The sequence below is a fragment of the Egretta garzetta genome, unplaced genomic scaffold (assembly GCF_000687185.1).
Source record: "Egretta garzetta isolate BGI_Z169 unplaced genomic scaffold, ASM68718v1 scaffold122, whole genome shotgun sequence".
Taxonomy (NCBI): domain Eukaryota; kingdom Metazoa; phylum Chordata; class Aves; order Pelecaniformes; family Ardeidae; genus Egretta; species Egretta garzetta.
The window spans coordinates 509,420-525,656 of NW_009258886.1; the positions used below are offsets into that span (position 1 = coordinate 509,420).

At 39.1% G+C, this 16,237-nt stretch overlaps 1 protein-coding gene across 1 annotated transcript in view; it reads left to right on the forward strand.

Moving 5' to 3' along the window:
* The window catches only part of KIF25 (kinesin family member 25), a 47,633-nt gene that overhangs the window by 13,548 nt on the left and 17,848 nt on the right, over positions 1 to 16,237 (forward strand). Inside the window, exons 5-8 of the mRNA XM_035889632.1 lie at positions 3,943 to 4,046; positions 5,288 to 5,376; positions 6,877 to 6,919; positions 12,337 to 12,404. Of these exons, the coding sequence (XP_035745525.1) occupies positions 3,943 to 4,046; positions 5,288 to 5,376; positions 6,877 to 6,919; positions 12,337 to 12,404 (304 nt within the window). The remainder of the gene's footprint in view (positions 1 to 3,942; positions 4,047 to 5,287; positions 5,377 to 6,876; positions 6,920 to 12,336; positions 12,405 to 16,237) is intronic.

Here is a 16,237-nt window from a genome sequence, read left to right on the forward strand (position 1 = left end):
CTGGCTGATACTTTGATATCTATCTGTTGCCGTTTAAAAGGTACCTTTTTCTCCTGCTTTGCTTTTTCCTTGAAATACTTAATTTTGGGACTGATTTGATTCTGATGGGACTACTTGTGCCAATAGCGACAAACAACATTCTCAGTGATGGCTGTTTGCAGAACTTGTCCCTGTATGTTGTGTACTAAGTTATGATTAAAATGGATTTGATTACTGTATTATCCATGTAGAGAAAATACTTAATCAAGTTGCCTTTAAAAAACAGAAGAAATTGAAGTGGAAAATTAATCCTAGATAAGGGTGAATGTTCCCCTTATTGAAGCAGGGGGCTAAATGAACAGATAGGGGGTTGGATTTGGCACTTGAGCTGTTGTGGTGTAAATAAATAGTAAATATTCCCTAAGAGGCCTTGCAGATTCCTGTTGACTGTTCTCATGGTGCATTGTTCTATGAAATCATAACCAGGAGAAGCTTCCTTGCCTATAACAAAGTAGTGTGTTGGTACTTAGGTGGATGACTTATGTTTTTAAATTGGCCATTTTTCAGTTCTCTGTCAAATGTTTTAGATGCAGATTGTATTGTTAAGGTCAAAAATGACAGAATTACCATCCTTAAATTACCTGTAATCTTTTGTAAACAGAAAGCCCCAAGTATATATTCTGGAGATGATATATGTTATCAGTTTAATCCTAAAATAGAGATTGAAAATGAGGGAGAGAATTATAGAAAAAACATTCAAGTCGATTAATTTCAAGGTTGTAGTTGACATGCAGCAAACTATAAAACTTTTCTGTAATAACTGAGTAGTCCTTTGCTTAGAAATATTTATTCACGGTCTGAAAACCAGGCTACTGCCATCTTTCCCACTGAAATTTAAATAGCAGTAATTCTTAAAAGAGAGAAGTGCCCGTTATTCTTTTGTCATAGGCCTGTTTCCCTGATAAACAAAGCTGCTACCATTTTAGCAAAAAAAACTGGCCACCTGAGTGCAAATGATACTATTGCAGCAGATGCAGTAATTCAGATTCCTGAAAGGGTAGGAAGGAATACTGCACAGGTATTATCAGAAAGAGGAAACAACAGTATCTGTGCATGCAGAACATATTTTCAGAGAGGGGAAACCACTGTTCTCACTGCTTGGCAAAGTGACGGGTACTAAGGAGCAAAATCTGTCCAAGTGAATACATGACAGAGGAGTTGCGGCAGGTTACTGACATATTTTGTGAAAGTTGCTGCAGCCCAGTGGCTTAGACATCCTTTGTAGTTCCAGGATGCTTTTTCTCTGGGGTGAAGAGGAAAAATTGGGTAAGGAGCTTATTTCCCACTTTGCCCATATACTGGCACCTACGTGCTGTGTTCCTCTTGGAGAAAGCTGAGCTCTGCACTGTGCTGATGGCTTGTGTTTGTGGAATGTGAACTATCCTCGTCTTTTACTGTCAACTCAACAGCAGTCTCACCAGCTCAGCTGCCTTCGGAAAGTTTTTCCTTTGTAGTGTAGAGTATGGGAGGAGGAAGAGGGACCTTGGATCCAGCAACAGAAATATTTCAGAAGCCCAAAGAATCATGTTGTAGCCCAGGATATAAAACACAGCAGAATTCAAAAGAAGTTTTGGAATTAAGTCCATTACATCATAGCTGCTTATCCTAGAAGGCATGGTCAGATTGACCTCCTTTTTTAAACTGGAATCTGGTGTGGAAAGAAACATTAAAAACCCCAGGGAGCTATGGGGACAGCTACGCATCCATATCTGTGCTAGGCTGTGGCTGTGCTGGGTTACGCTGCTCCTGTCGTTCATGTCCCCATCATGGACCTTTCTGTTACGCTGGTGTAACTCTTTGTGTGACCACACACAAAACAGATAAGGGAACTGATCCAGGACAGAAATTACTCAGCAGGGATTGCTTTTAGACCTCCACGTGACCGTGGAAGCAGTTGTGCGAGCACGGCAGAAGGTCTGGTGCAGCACTGAATAGGAGGGAATAAAAAGCTCCTTAACCAGGACTGTCAGTTAAAGAAACATTACAATCCTGAACGTGTTTGCCCGTGGCTGCCCCTAGGTTATGGATGAAAATGTAATTGTTCAATAGCTTGCAGCTGATGCCAAGCAGAGAACTAGGAAAATGTTAAGGAAGTGTCTATAACTATATAGCTCCACTTTCAGAAAAATTAGAAGTTCAGAAATAATTTATGCATTAGGAAACTTGCTCAATGGAGCTTCTATTCTAGAATTTCTTCTGTGCTGCACATAAAGCTTTACAGAAGAAGGACTTTAAAACTGATGGTTCACTCTTAGAAATACCAAAATATCGTCTGCTAAATGCAATAACTCAACTCATTTTCTACAGATCACAGTCCTTCACCTGTCTGTTCCAAAGCCCTGGTGTCAAATTAGGAAGCCCCAAGGTTGTTTTCCATTTTCAGTCATCTTCACTTTAGGAAGGCCAGTTAGAAGAAAAAAAAATGAGTACTTAGGGCCTAAGTTAACTGAAACTGTCCAGTAGGCTTCTCATAGTTCTCACTAAGAGATAACTTAAATATTGAAACAAGATAGTAATTTTTTTTTCTCTCAAAACTGGAAGAGCACCCTTAGCACTTATTGCTTAACTTTACTGCTTATTCAAGAGACTTCAAGAACTGAAAGTTTGTGTGTACACAAATTTATAAATTGACATGCTTATTACGGAGATTACTTAAATAATCAATGGATTCCAACCTCGTATTTTGAAGAATAGCATATGATTAGTGGTCAGTGAATGTAAGTCACTTTTGACATTGTAACATATTTGCACGTGATTCCCCAAACCAAGACATACCAGCGTTACTCCACACACAGGATGCAAGAAAAGGATTTTTCTTAGTGAGACTCCTAGGCTTTGATTCCCCAACTATTAACGGTGTGTTTCGCCTACACACATGCACTTCTGGAGGAGTGTTATGAGCTGGAGTGAACAGCGTGGGTATTACAAAAATAAGATCTGAGATAACTCTAGTGTGGACAGATGTCCCTTGAAGTCATCTGATCTTTAGACTATACCAGAGAGTGTAAATTATGTGTGTGACCTGCTGAGGTTTTAAGTCTGTTCCTTTCTTTGTAAGGTAGCACGTATTGAGGCTTGTGGCCATCCTGCTACTCAGCTCTCAGACCATGGTTTTGACTGCTTGCTACTCTGCATCTTCAAATCGCTCGCTAATTTTTGGGGAGATTGATATCCCACTGGCATTCCTAAAAGCTTGCTTTGTACACAAGTTTACAGTCGCATTATGTGCCTTCTGGGCTGTGTGTTTGGTTTAGGCCTGCTCAGTGTTAATGTAATTGGGCTGAAATAAAACCATTTGTGAAGTTAAAGGCTTTTGTAATGGCCCATATTGTTCTCCTCAACTTTGTGAAGCAGACTCCCTGGGATTTAAAAGATAAGTCATTTTCACGAAAACCTACCCATGAAGCGAGTGCATCTACCTTAAAGGGGAATCTTATAGCCGTTTTACAGGATTAGGGGCACTGTAAATGTGGCTGAGGATAAATGGTAGGTTAACTTCTTGTGAAGTTAGCTGGCATGAATCCAATAATCTGCAAATACGGCATGAGCCTTGCAAGTGACAGCTAGAAGCAGGCTGGTTCAAGTTTAGGTTCCAGGCTTCACTGACAGATAACATTGACTAAACTGACACATTTGAACTGCCTTTAAATATCTTGTCTTTTTGCTTGTTTTTCAAGATTTCACATTTATACCTGTGGTAATTATCCATAACTTTGCCTAGCCGCTTCATAGCAACAAGAATGATGGATTTTTCAGAGGTGTCTAGTAAATCAGGAACTAACCCTCCTCATTTAAGCTTGGTAGAAGTTAAATGGTTTATGTTTATATTTCATGAGGTGCTACTGGAAAATTAATTTTGCAAAGTCACAGAATTTAGTTCTTGAAACAGCTTTCTTCTTGCAGTGTTTCAGTTAAAAGCTTTTGATCTTGAGCAGTCTCTACAAGAGGTGTCAGAGAGATATGAGAAAGAAAAGCAAAAGAGGAGAGCTCTACATAACAGCTTAGTTGTGAGTATCTTTAATGACAGAACATTTTCTTATTTTGTTGTAATTATGCCTATAAGTTCCCCACCAATAAAGCTAATGAATATGCTTGTCGTGGGTATATCTCTTCCCCCAGCTGTCTGCTGATGCATTTCTTTACAAGGGCACATTTGTCTTAGAATGAGCCCCAGTCCATTCTTTTTACACAAGCATCTTCCAAATGCACTTCTGGAGCATATTGCTCTAAGGAGTATTGTCCATTTTGAACAGTGAATACAGCTTGAGTTTCTTTATCCTCTTCTCTGAACTTGCAGCCTCTGAAATAATTTTAGTATTCTTAAAATTATTAACTTGAGATTGCAAAGTGGTGGTCCTTTATTTTTCCAAATATATCTAGCTGTATCCTGCTCAGCCATTAGTGATCGGGATTAATTTTTTCCTTTTTGTACTTTAACTTTACTCTTCCTGCTCGCCGCCTCACAAATGACTAGTTTTGGGTTGCCTGATTAAGGACCTGATTTTTAGAAACACAAGCCACCTTCAGACAAAATTCGTCTAAGTTTTTCTACATTGGAAAATGAAGCTCTTTGGCAGGTTAAGTACTTTTTAAGAAACTCTGACTTGCCTTGCATTTTACTGAAAAGATGTTCCCCAGGTCAGCAGGGAGTTAATAGCAGTGTTCACTAGCCATCGCAGGCAAGCTCTTTTCACTAATACAAAATGAGAAGAACTGATCACCAATAAAGAGGAAGGAAAAAGACCAGGTTAGATAAGCTTAAGTCTGAAACAGCCCACAGAGAAAAATCAGTTACTGGCTTTTTAGTTGTGTATGAACACACAGTGGAGAGGAAAAGGTACAAAATATTTTATATTCCACATCTTCCTCAGGGCTGGTGGAAGAGAAATGGAATGTGTAACCTTGTCTGTTGAGTTAATACAGGTGTCTGAAGAGGCTCAAGTAGAGAGGAAGGAGGCTGAAGAGGGGAAAATGGCTCAGACTGAAAGCCCTTTTTTTTTTTTTTTTCCCCATATGGACTGGATAGGGCTACACCTTTCCAGAGCTCTGAAGAGCTCATACTTCCTCAATTACTTTCTCCTAACTTCTCAAGGCAAATGATACTGATACTATTTTTCCCTCTGTAGAGTCTAAGGCTGTGATGTTGTAAACACTTGCCTTAAACACATCCATGTCTGCTTCACAAATTCCAGTGTATTTGTCCTCTCCAGTAGTTTGTGTTAAATACGTGTTAATATTCTAATCCTAGGAACTGAGAGGAAACATCAGAGTCCACTGCAGGATCCGACCATTACTGCCTTTCGATACTGCTGCTGGACATTCAATATCACAAGATAGGTAATTCGTTTTGGCTGTTTTAGATCTTAGCTGACTTATAATTAATATACAGAGAAAACAATAGCTATATGTATGTGAGAAAAACTGTGTTCTTGATTTATTTTTTTCTGTTTTTATACATGTGGGGAGACAATGATGAGATCATAAAAATTAATTGCTGTTTTCTTTTCTTTCTCCTGCTAAATTGGCTTTAGCCAATCTCATCCCCTTGTCTAAAAGTATGTCCACCTGAACAGAAAGCTATAGCTGTTCTGCCAAGCCAGGATTATGTTACACAGCTGCAATCAGTTTAGAGTATATTCACTACCCTATACAAATTCTGGGATACAGTAACGTAATAACTGTCAGAAGTCGTGGGTAGAGAAACACGCTCAGCATTACAGTTGTTTTGTAATACTATAGAACAGATCTGCTGTCAGCACGCTGGTAATTCTATTTCAGTATAATTTGGCTCTGCATCCCTAGTTTATAATACACTTACTGTAACTGAAGTGTCAAAACATTCCAAGATCCAAAAGGAAAAGAGGGATTAGATGCAAGTATGTGCTATAACAAGCTGAATTCTGCATAGATGACTGACATGAAAGAAGGTAGGGATTGAAACACACACAAAGAAAGAAAGGAGGGGAAACCTACGTGGGTGGCTAGAAACCAGTAACATTATCATTTGCCCTGTCAGTAAATAACTGATTTGGGGCTTTATTTTACTTTTGCTGGCTGGTAATTCTAAAAGAGTACATTCAGTGCTTTAAAGTTTATTAATTTTTGGCAAATCTTTAAAAAAATAGAATTGTTTTAGTTAAAATAACATCAAAAATAGCAGACAAGAAATCTCAAGGAGCCTGAAGGGAAACTTGCATTAACCTGTGCTTGATATACCTGGGAAGGAACCCACTCCCTGTTTTTGTTGCTGTACGGAATAGCAAAATCAGGTGCTGAACTGCAGTGTAAACCAAGATGGACTGGGCCAAACAAACAAGCATTCGTTAAGACTAACTTTTCTTAATATATCAAAAATAATTTAAATAAAACTTAGTTGTAAAACTAAGGACTGATCCTCAAAACGCTTGCACACATGAATGGGATTGCTGAGATGTAGAAATTCAGTCAGTTTTTGGACTAGTAATGGATGCAAGATCAGGGACAAATGCCTAAAAAGAGGGTGTTTTTCACTTTAACGTTCTAAAGTGAAAGCCTCTTGTTACAATCTCAAAATAATAGAATGGCTTGCATGTGAATTAGTCTTAATTGAGTTTGTTTTAAATTTCTTTTTTTGAGCAGGTTAACTTGCTTGATTGCATTTTAAGTTTTTTTTATTCACAATTAACTGTGGTGTTAGTAAGTATATGGGGTACAGTAACAGTGGCAATTCTGAAAGGCACTCTTCAGACAATGTGTAGTTCACAAACATTTTGAGCGTTGACTTTGCTGAGCTAAATCGAACATTTATGGCTTGAAAGGTACCTTTTTCCCTATTGGCTTTTTTTTTTTTTCTTACAGGCAAAGAAACTTTTCAGAAAGAGTGGCATATGCAGCTGATGATGTGAGTATTGATGGTGAGATTCAAAAGCACATTCACAGATACTAGGAAGGAGAAACAAGAAGGGCATGTGAACCATGGGTTTTAAAAAAACAAATGAGGTGCTTTCTTGTCAATCAGTGCCCAGCTTTGATCACCCATGGGTGCAATAGCAGGTGATTTGTGCTATTTTCATCCTGACTCTTCGTAGTAGTAATAGCTTGGAGCTTCTGCTGGTGCAGTCATCCGTGAAACGGAGGTTGTGTGTTTGCAGTAGTCAAACCGCTGCAGACTTCCTGCAATCAGTCCCTTTGAGCCACTTGTTACTCTATTTCTAAAATTGTCAGGCTTTTTTCATTTTATTATTGCCACACAACTAATGCATTAGGAGAGAAATACGGTATCTCCTGAGCCACAACAGCCTATGCAGTACTGAAGTCAAGCATGTTGAAGTGTCCTGGCTTCGATCCATCAGTGGAAGGAGAATGAGCATTGAGGTTGCAAATCCAGATGACATTCCAGCATTTAATTGAGGCCATTACCAAGATATAAAATTTAAAAAGGCACAGTAGTGTAAGCTAAGGTCAAAGTATTAACTTGGGTTTTAATTTTCTTAGCTGCCATAGTTCTTAGTTGACTGCTCACTGTTACTTACATGGTGATTAGCCGAATTATCTTCTATAGTATAGTGCTTAAAATATTGCTGAAATGACCTACAGTATGTTATGCATTTAAATCTCCCACATTATAGCTTCATTAGGTAGATCTCAGTTGCATAAAGTGGATACTTAGAGATATATATATGCAATTAGGAAACTAATGGAGCACATGAAGAGTCAGCTAAGAGAGTAAATATGTCAGGAGATAAAAACCAGGGATCTGTAATGGTAGATGTAGTACTCTGGATGCCATGACCCATTTATTGTACTATAAAACACCATGACCATTTCTGACCTGTTAAATCTTATTGCATGAAGATGAAATTAAATAACATTTAAGTTTTGGAATATTTCATAGAGATATCTGATATATTACAGTATCTGTATGTTTACAGGCAAAGCAATGTCTGCTTGCTTACGCCAATTTATGAGTTTTAGTTTGTATGAAACAGTGTCCTGGTAAGCTTCAATATGCTAACATGTTCCGCTTAGAAGCCCTCATGAAATATTCCAGGAAAATAAATGTATGCATGGACTTAATTGTAAAATGAAGTTTGTAAGATACTAACTTCCTGGCTTTGGAAAACACAATATTGCCTTCAAATGTTTTATTGGTTTGCCTTGACATTTATTTCGTTAAAATGCTTTCAAGTTTTGATCAAACATCTTAAGTCGTTGTGTTAGTTTCTTAGTAAGAATTTTTTTTTAAGAAAAAAATAAATATTTTTGTTCAAATTATCCAAGTTCATGAGGGAGGATAAAAGTACAACTGACTTTTTACAAAAAGCAGTCAATTTAGACTAATCTAATAAAAGTAAAGGAAAACAATGTTTATTGCCTGCTTATTTTGCTTTTAACAACTGAACGTATTATGCTTGTGGCTAGGATAAATATGCAATTTTCAGATAAATTTATGGGGCTTGATTTGTTATTGAGGTTTTAGTTGCAACACAGTCAAAGCTCCTATTTCTGGAAACAGGTTAACCATTTTCCAGGCAAGTATTTATCATTTAAAGGAAACTTTAGATCGAGGTAACTGAAGACTGACTGTGATAGAGGTGGAGTTTTAGTTTTGCGTTTTCATGGCTGTCTTCACAGATTTTTTTTCCCTGAAAATACTTTACATATGTAATATAACCCGGCAATTTTCTGCCATGATCATTTTAGAGCTAATGTGCATTAGAAAGCAGAGCTGCATTGAGAACCATAGTCACAACACCATCCAGCATACATATCAGAAACTATGGTTGGATCTTCTGGACAGGCTTCAGCTTGATGTTGTTCCTGGATTGGACTGGAGCTCTAGTCATATGATCTGTCTCATCTATGCTACACCTTTGTCATGTTATTACTAGAATAGGGAAAATACCTCTCTCGTAATGAAAGACCACAACAGAAATTGCAGTATGAAGTAGCTCTGCTTCCGTTCTGCCAGTCTTCCTTCAACCTGTCTGTAGGTGGGCAGAACTGACGCTTGGACAGAATGGTTGTGTATCTTTTTGTGAGATGGAGACTACATGAATTCCATTTAGTCTTTGAGAGTTTTTTTCTTTTGTTTATTTAGAGATTCATCTCATTCTTCTAAAGACATGATCTTTTCTATAATCTTGCTCATCTTGTCTAGAGAATCATTATTCTGATTCTAAGTCTTAAAAAGGCTTAGGATTTTACTGGATGTACAGAAGAGTATTTAATTTCAGTTTTTGAGCTCCTTTAAGATTTTTGAAGTTTTCTTTTTGCTTTCCCATATATGTCCAGCTCCTCAGCATAACAGTAACAATTGTTGGAAACTTTCTCCTGAGGCTTGTTGTGCAATAACGGTGCAGGGTGAGGTCACGCCATGCATCAGGTTGAACTGCTCCACGTTAGGACGCTGAGCAGTGCTGGTATTGTCGCTACCTGAGAAAATGAGTGGATGAGGTACTGGCTGCTCAGTATCTTCTTGGTGGTGACAGGACAAGGAGGAATGGGTGCAAATTGAAATCCAGGAAATTCAGCTTAAACATGAGAAGCTGTGAGGGTAGTCAAACACAGGAACAGATTGCCCAGAGAGGGTATGGAGTCTCCGTCTTTGGAGATACTCAAAACCTGGCTGGACATGGTCCTGGGAAACCTGCTGTAGCTGATCCTGCTCTGAGCAAGGGGTTGGCCTTGACAATCTCTGTAATTCTCTTTCCTCCTCAACCATTCTGTAATTCTGGTTTAGGATCCCACTTGCTGCTTTTCTGTAATTTCATCCATCTCTGGCAAGGTGTGCTGTGTGCACTAGTGAATATAGGTGTCATGTTTGAACGAGTAGCTATGTTTTCACCTGGATTCACAACACCAAATGTAGATGCTTAAATGAGGCGCCTAGTCACTCCAGACTCGCTTGTGGTTGCTGAAGAAAAGTAGCCGCCTCCAGAGGGAAAGTAATTCACCTAAGATCTGAATTAAACTTCAGATATGTTTTTCTCTCTCTATGACTATATAGGCAGCTGAGGCACCTGCCCTAGCCTAATGCCTGAAGTCGTGTTTGAATCCAACTTCCTTTGTCACAGAGAAAAGAAACTGGCTGCCTCTATATGGTTATTCCTTTCAAATCATTTTAAGAAGGTTTTCTCTTGTGAGTAGTTGAGAAAAAGGAGATGGCAAAGAGGCTGCTCTGAATATCAGGGATGGTGCAAGATTCTGCTGTTTTGTCAAGAATAGGACTGGGAAAACATGAATTAGCACAGCCAAGGCCCTCCTTTTCTTGGGAGCTAATTTTGTCATAGATCAAAGGGATGTAGCTATAGCAGTTGGAGATATTATCGCTCCCCAGTTGATTATCACCATTCCCAGCTAGAGGTTTCTTCCCCTCGTGCTTGCCCAGTGCAGGGAATCATTTAAGCTGTCCGTGTCAGCCTCAGTGCTCCATCAGCTGGTTGCACTGAAGTTGACAGTGAAACCTGAGGAGCAGTTGCAGTCTCCCTTACATTGGCTCTGCTGTGGAGCAGTAGTCTTGGGAAAGGCAGCATAGCCTTCAGCAGATATGCAGTAACAAGTGATAAGAAACGATAATTATTGCAGCTGGATCTGTAATCATGTCTATATCCACTGTTCCATATAACTCATTTAAAATTATTTCTCTGCCTTACTGAATTTCACTTGCTGAACTGCTCCCCAGGCTTTGGGAGTCAGGCTTGGGTGCCAGGACAGATTGTGAATATTTATGAAGTATCCTTTTGTCATTTCCATGATTCACTTTGCCCTGAAACAACTCAGACTGGGAGTATTCCATGACTCTGGGATGAAAAAAAGGTTCTTCAGTGTTCATGTGAGACAGCTGTATGGATTTCATAAGAACTACTGACAGGGAAACCTGATGAAATCAGGCCAGCAGCTGTGGTGGATACGTTAGGCCATGCTGATCTCCTGAGAAAGGAGGGTCATTACCAATGCTCTTATGAAACTTCTGCCTATTAATCATTCTTTTGTTTCTATATTATGCAAATAGTTTTTTCTGTCCCATTTTTCACCCTAGGGAAAACGGTAAATTTGATATCTCAATCAGAAATGTCCATAACTCTGTATCCTTTTCCTTTTTTTAATTTTTTTTTTCTTTTCCCCCCCAAGCCTGTTGGTGACTGACCCTATTAGAATTGCTTTGTCAGGCCATTTTGCAGCAAAGTGTTGTACTCGCATCTGTCCTGCTGCTAGATTAGCCAGAACTGGGATGGGTAACATAGCTCATTCTGTAGAGTGAGTGTTGTCATCACGAGGCTGATAATGATACATTGGCCTCCTCCAAAGAGGAAGAAATAATTGTAAACCCAAACCAAAAAAAATCATTTTTTATTAGCCATTTGCATGCTAGACATACTGTTATGCAATCATTATTTGCTCAGCTCTTTACGACTTCATTCTGTGGCAATAGTCATTTGAAGGCCCTTAGTTCAGCACTCCAAGCTACTTGTCTGAAGCACAGTAGGAATTTCAAGCACTCCCATCAAATGCAGTAATGTAACCGCAGGTTAGCAAGCTAGGAAACCTCCTTGAATTAGACAAAGTATTTTGTGTGCTGGTGAGCTTCCGCCCAAATTGTTGTAAACCAGCACATTTTTTTGTCTTTATTTTCTCTGCAATTAAGCAACATATGCCATGAGGAGCAGAAGGGCACAGAAGTTGCTAGAAGCTGCTGTGATTGCACTCTGGTAATAGTTAAAAGAGCTGCTTCCATATCTGTCAGATTTACAAAGCTACTATATAATCCATCTGGAAAGTGGATTCCACAAAAAACTTGTGTAATTCTACCAATTGTGCTAGTGCAGTTCTTTCTCACAGTTGTGGACCAGCATGCTATTCTATGAAATATGCATCTTCTGCTCAGTTCTAGGCACAAATATATATGAAATCAATCTGAAATGGCACTGTGAAAACTGGCCCTATAATAAAAAAGGGCTCTCTTTGCCATTTGTCTACCTGTGGTGGCAGTTAGAGGTTGGGTTTACTTGCCTGTGGCTTTCTAGGCACATAGGAAGTTCAGCTAAGGGTTTGGATCTTTCTTGTGAACTTAAATGCACATATTTTGTGTTAGTTGTTCTTTAATAATGTAAATGTGGTTTGAGAACCTTTCTTGTGGTCTTGCTAGTTCACTGCAGTATACAGGCCTTAAAGCCTTGTGTGTTGGTAACTGCTGGAGCAGGGCCTTGGACTTCATGATCCTTAATTACTGCTGTCACCTGCAATGTTCAAAATGATAAATATTTCTTTGTGTGTGCGCCTATGATATTAACTATAAGTATTTTGTTTTTCTCTTAGGAAACTGTCCTTGTAAAGTGTAGCCGTCCTGGTCATGCATCAATAAACAAGACTTTTCAATTTGAGAGGTGGGTTAGTCTTGCATAGCAATCTGGATTGCTGGAAATTTTGTATAGTTAAGGCTAATTTTTTAGTAGGCATTGGTTAGAAGGTAATGTTTGTTTGGGGTTTTTTTTATTTATTTATGTGGTATTCCTGTTCTTCCCAGGACAGAATAATGCACTTCAGGATATAGATGACACACTTAGTCTTCCCTCTCAGTGAAGACTACTGCTATGCCTAAGTTTGAAACCTGTGTAGAGACTTATTTGACCCTCTTCACAGTCTGAGTAGCTCTCATGATCTTTGCAACATGTGAGATAGCAAAATGTTACCCACATTTTAAAGGTAAGGACTTGAGGTGGATTGCTTGACTTCAGTATTAGGCATACAGCGTGACTGAGCCAGAAGCTGGACTGACTTGTAAGACTTGATGTTCATCCATGCTACTTTTAACTTAGAGTTAAAATGGCCTGAACACAGAGAGCAGGGTAGAATAGTGGTGTGTAAATCAGCACACCCCAAGGGAAAGGCTGTAGCGTGACCACTTTCCTTATTAAATACGCAAGAATCCACACAGATGAGAGAAATTTTGAATGCACCAGCTGTGATAAGGGTTTTAACTAGTGTTTGTGCCTTACGAGACACCAGAGAGTCAGTCTGCAAGACAGAAAACTGCAGGGAGTCAGGCTGAAAAGTGCCTTATGCTCTTTCAGAATGGAGTTGACCTGAACCTCTGGAAACAGGAACGAAGAGTTAAATTAATACAAATGAGATCTCTGTAAATGAAGAAATACAAAATTTTTCCCCGTGTCTTTTTTCTAATGCAAACTCTGCATCTATACATTGCAGTGACTCATACAGTAGGCTCTCAACCCTGAACCATGCTTCAAAACTGTCTGGAAACAGAACACCTGAGGAAAATTTCATGCTTCCTTGCTTGAAGGCAAAACTTGATTTAAAGTCAGATGTATCCAACATGAATTATCTGCCTTGGTTTGAACTTAAGGTCTGAGCCTGTTCAGCCTGAACTGCTGTGGGTTTGCTAAACATTGCCAGTCATTCACCCTTTCCTTGAGGCACCCTCCTCAGATGCTGCCTCTTTCTACTCATGAAGACTGGGGACTGCTGTTGCATAGGCCGCCAAACAACTGAAAATTTCCAAGATAATGCAAATCTTGGGGAAGCTTTACTGACCCCATAGGTTACAGGAACCCTTTGATACAAGGCATATGTGATCTCTCAAGGTACATGGCCGCCTTGCATGTCTGCTAAGCTACTCGAAGAAATTCCTTTCATCCTCCAGCTATACCCAACAGCCATACCAGCTGAAGTAAATGCAGAATAATGCTGGATTTCAGCTCTGTAGAACAACACAGTAATGGCATTGACACTGGACTGCAGAGGTGCTGTGACTCTGGACATGTGGTGAAGATCCTCATAATCAGGAAAAGGGTTAAAAAAATGTAAATCCCCCAAAGAATGCAGTTCTTGGGGAATGTTTTTTCAGCGTCCCAGCACAGCTCTTTTTTACAAACAGAAGAGCATATGGTTCTTATGAACTCAAAAATGTTTATTTTTTTAGCAGAGTTTTATGGAACTAATAAATGTCAAAATATTTTATTTCAGCTCAGGAAGAAAATTCCAGCTTTCAGCATGCTATGCTTTTATAATTTTATTGGCAAATCAGTTAGCAAAACAAAAAAGAAGCTCAGAATTTTCAAGGTGAAATTAACATTAATTGCTACACAGGGACAAATCTGTCATCATTCCGGTAAAAATACATGGGCTTATAGAAAGAGATTCACTGGATTTGCTGCATCTTTCATGGCCTCAGGCAGCTCATTAAGCGGGTGTCCATGCTGCAGCCAGTGCTACCATTACAGTGCAGCATAAAGCAGTTCAAGCCAACTTCAAACTACTTCATTTGGGTACTGGTAGCACTTGAACTGCAGCAGCTAAGTAGTGGCAGTAAAACCCCTTTAAGGAAGTTGAGTAAATATTTGGAGTAGTTACTGTAACATGGAGCCCCGTGCCTTTCCCCTGAAGGGCTACCAGAACCTGACATAGTTAGCTACGGCTTTACTACTTTGCAGTGCAAACAGACTACTAAGAGTGGTTGATTCTAGCCCTGGCTGTGGTCGGTAGCAATCTGTTGGCTTTATTAGACAGCAAACCCCATCAAAACCCAGCAAGTGAAGACAGTATGAATGTTCTCATCTCTAAAACACCTTTTTAAGTTGGGTTTTTTTTTAATGTAGTAGCTCTGAGATGTTTTGATGTGTTAAGAAAAAAATATCATTTCAGCACATATTGAGCTAGAGGCCTAGTTGGTTAAGATGGAGGACTTGGTGCTAATGAATATTTCATCGACTGCAGATGATAAATGAAGCAGAGAAAAGTGTTTGGAAGTGCTTTTGCGCTCTCATATTGACCTTGCAGATTTGACGTGCAAAGTTTACTGAAGCATATGCGTGTCTGCATGCAAAGCAAGGATGGAGTATTGCTATTCCGCCTCTGCATCCTCCCAGTACAAGCTGTGACACATCTCTGCATATTTGTTGGTTTCTCAGTGTAGTATGACAGCACATCAGTGGAATGGCAAGACAAGCAGTATTTGTCCATCAAGCCAGACAAGTGCTCCTTTCCTGAGTAAGGAGAGTACATTTCCATGCAACTTACAATTAGACTGTGGAACACATTGCCACAGGATGTTACTCCAGGCCAAGAATTCAGCAAGATGCAAAAAGAAACCGAATACTAATTCTAATAATATTTTTTTTTAAACAGAGATTCAACTCATATTTCAGTTTTGAGGCAAGTTTACAGCTTTTAAGGATTAGGATGAGACACAGAGATGAATTATTGTGTCTCCAGCCACCATAGCGCTTCTTGCTCTTTCCTCTGGCTATTGTCAGGCACAAAATACTGGCCTACTTGGGTTGGCTCTAATTCTGTACCTGTTAATCAGTCATCCCTCTGTACAGTCTTATTTATGGAGAACATGAATTCAAAAATCTACATTTGCGCAGGCTATAGACTGTAGCACCAGATCCTCGTCAAATATACAAAGAGGCTCGAGTAAACGCTAAAGAGCACATGATGTCTTAATTCAGTTAAACTTGTGTCATATACAAGCTGTGGAATACTGCTAAGTGAAGCGTACTAGTTTAGAATATCCACAGGGAAGGAACTATGCTTTGTAATGTTTGCTGCTACCAAAATTCCTGTTTCTAATTAGACGTTTTGCTATAAGCTATAGAGAACGCACATCACTCATTGGAAAAGAGAGCTAAACAACAACAACAACAGAGAATCACAACGGAAAGATATCCGAAAAGGAAGCTTTTTCCAAAGATAACCATTTATACCTCAGATACTTAAGTGTGGCTAATGACTTTCATGCTTTAGCTTCTGTTCATCTTGTATAAACAGTACTTGCTGCAGGCTGTAATCTTGGGGAGGGTATGTTTTTGGTGTGCTAGAGAAGAAATGAATGAGTTGGGATGTCCATGTTTTATGGTCAGAATTTCCTCCCTTTGATGATTTCCTATTTTCAGGTCTTGATTTTATGTTGTACAAACTTGATAGTTGAAAGGGTTGGAGGAAAAATTTCTTTGAAGAGCCCTGTGTTGGCTTCTTTTTTCCTTGAATTTGAAAAAAATGCATGCAGTTGTTTTTAGTCATCACTGTTGCGGCCCAAAGATTGTACTGTCATTGCTCTTTTCTAAGAGGTGCAATAACTCATTCAATTTAAATGTCTTTCATTCTGTTTAAAAATTAGTCTTAAATCCACATCACAATGTAAAAAGAAAGTGTTCCCTCAAGAAAGAAGTGTTTATTTCAGAGCAGATAGTTCAGC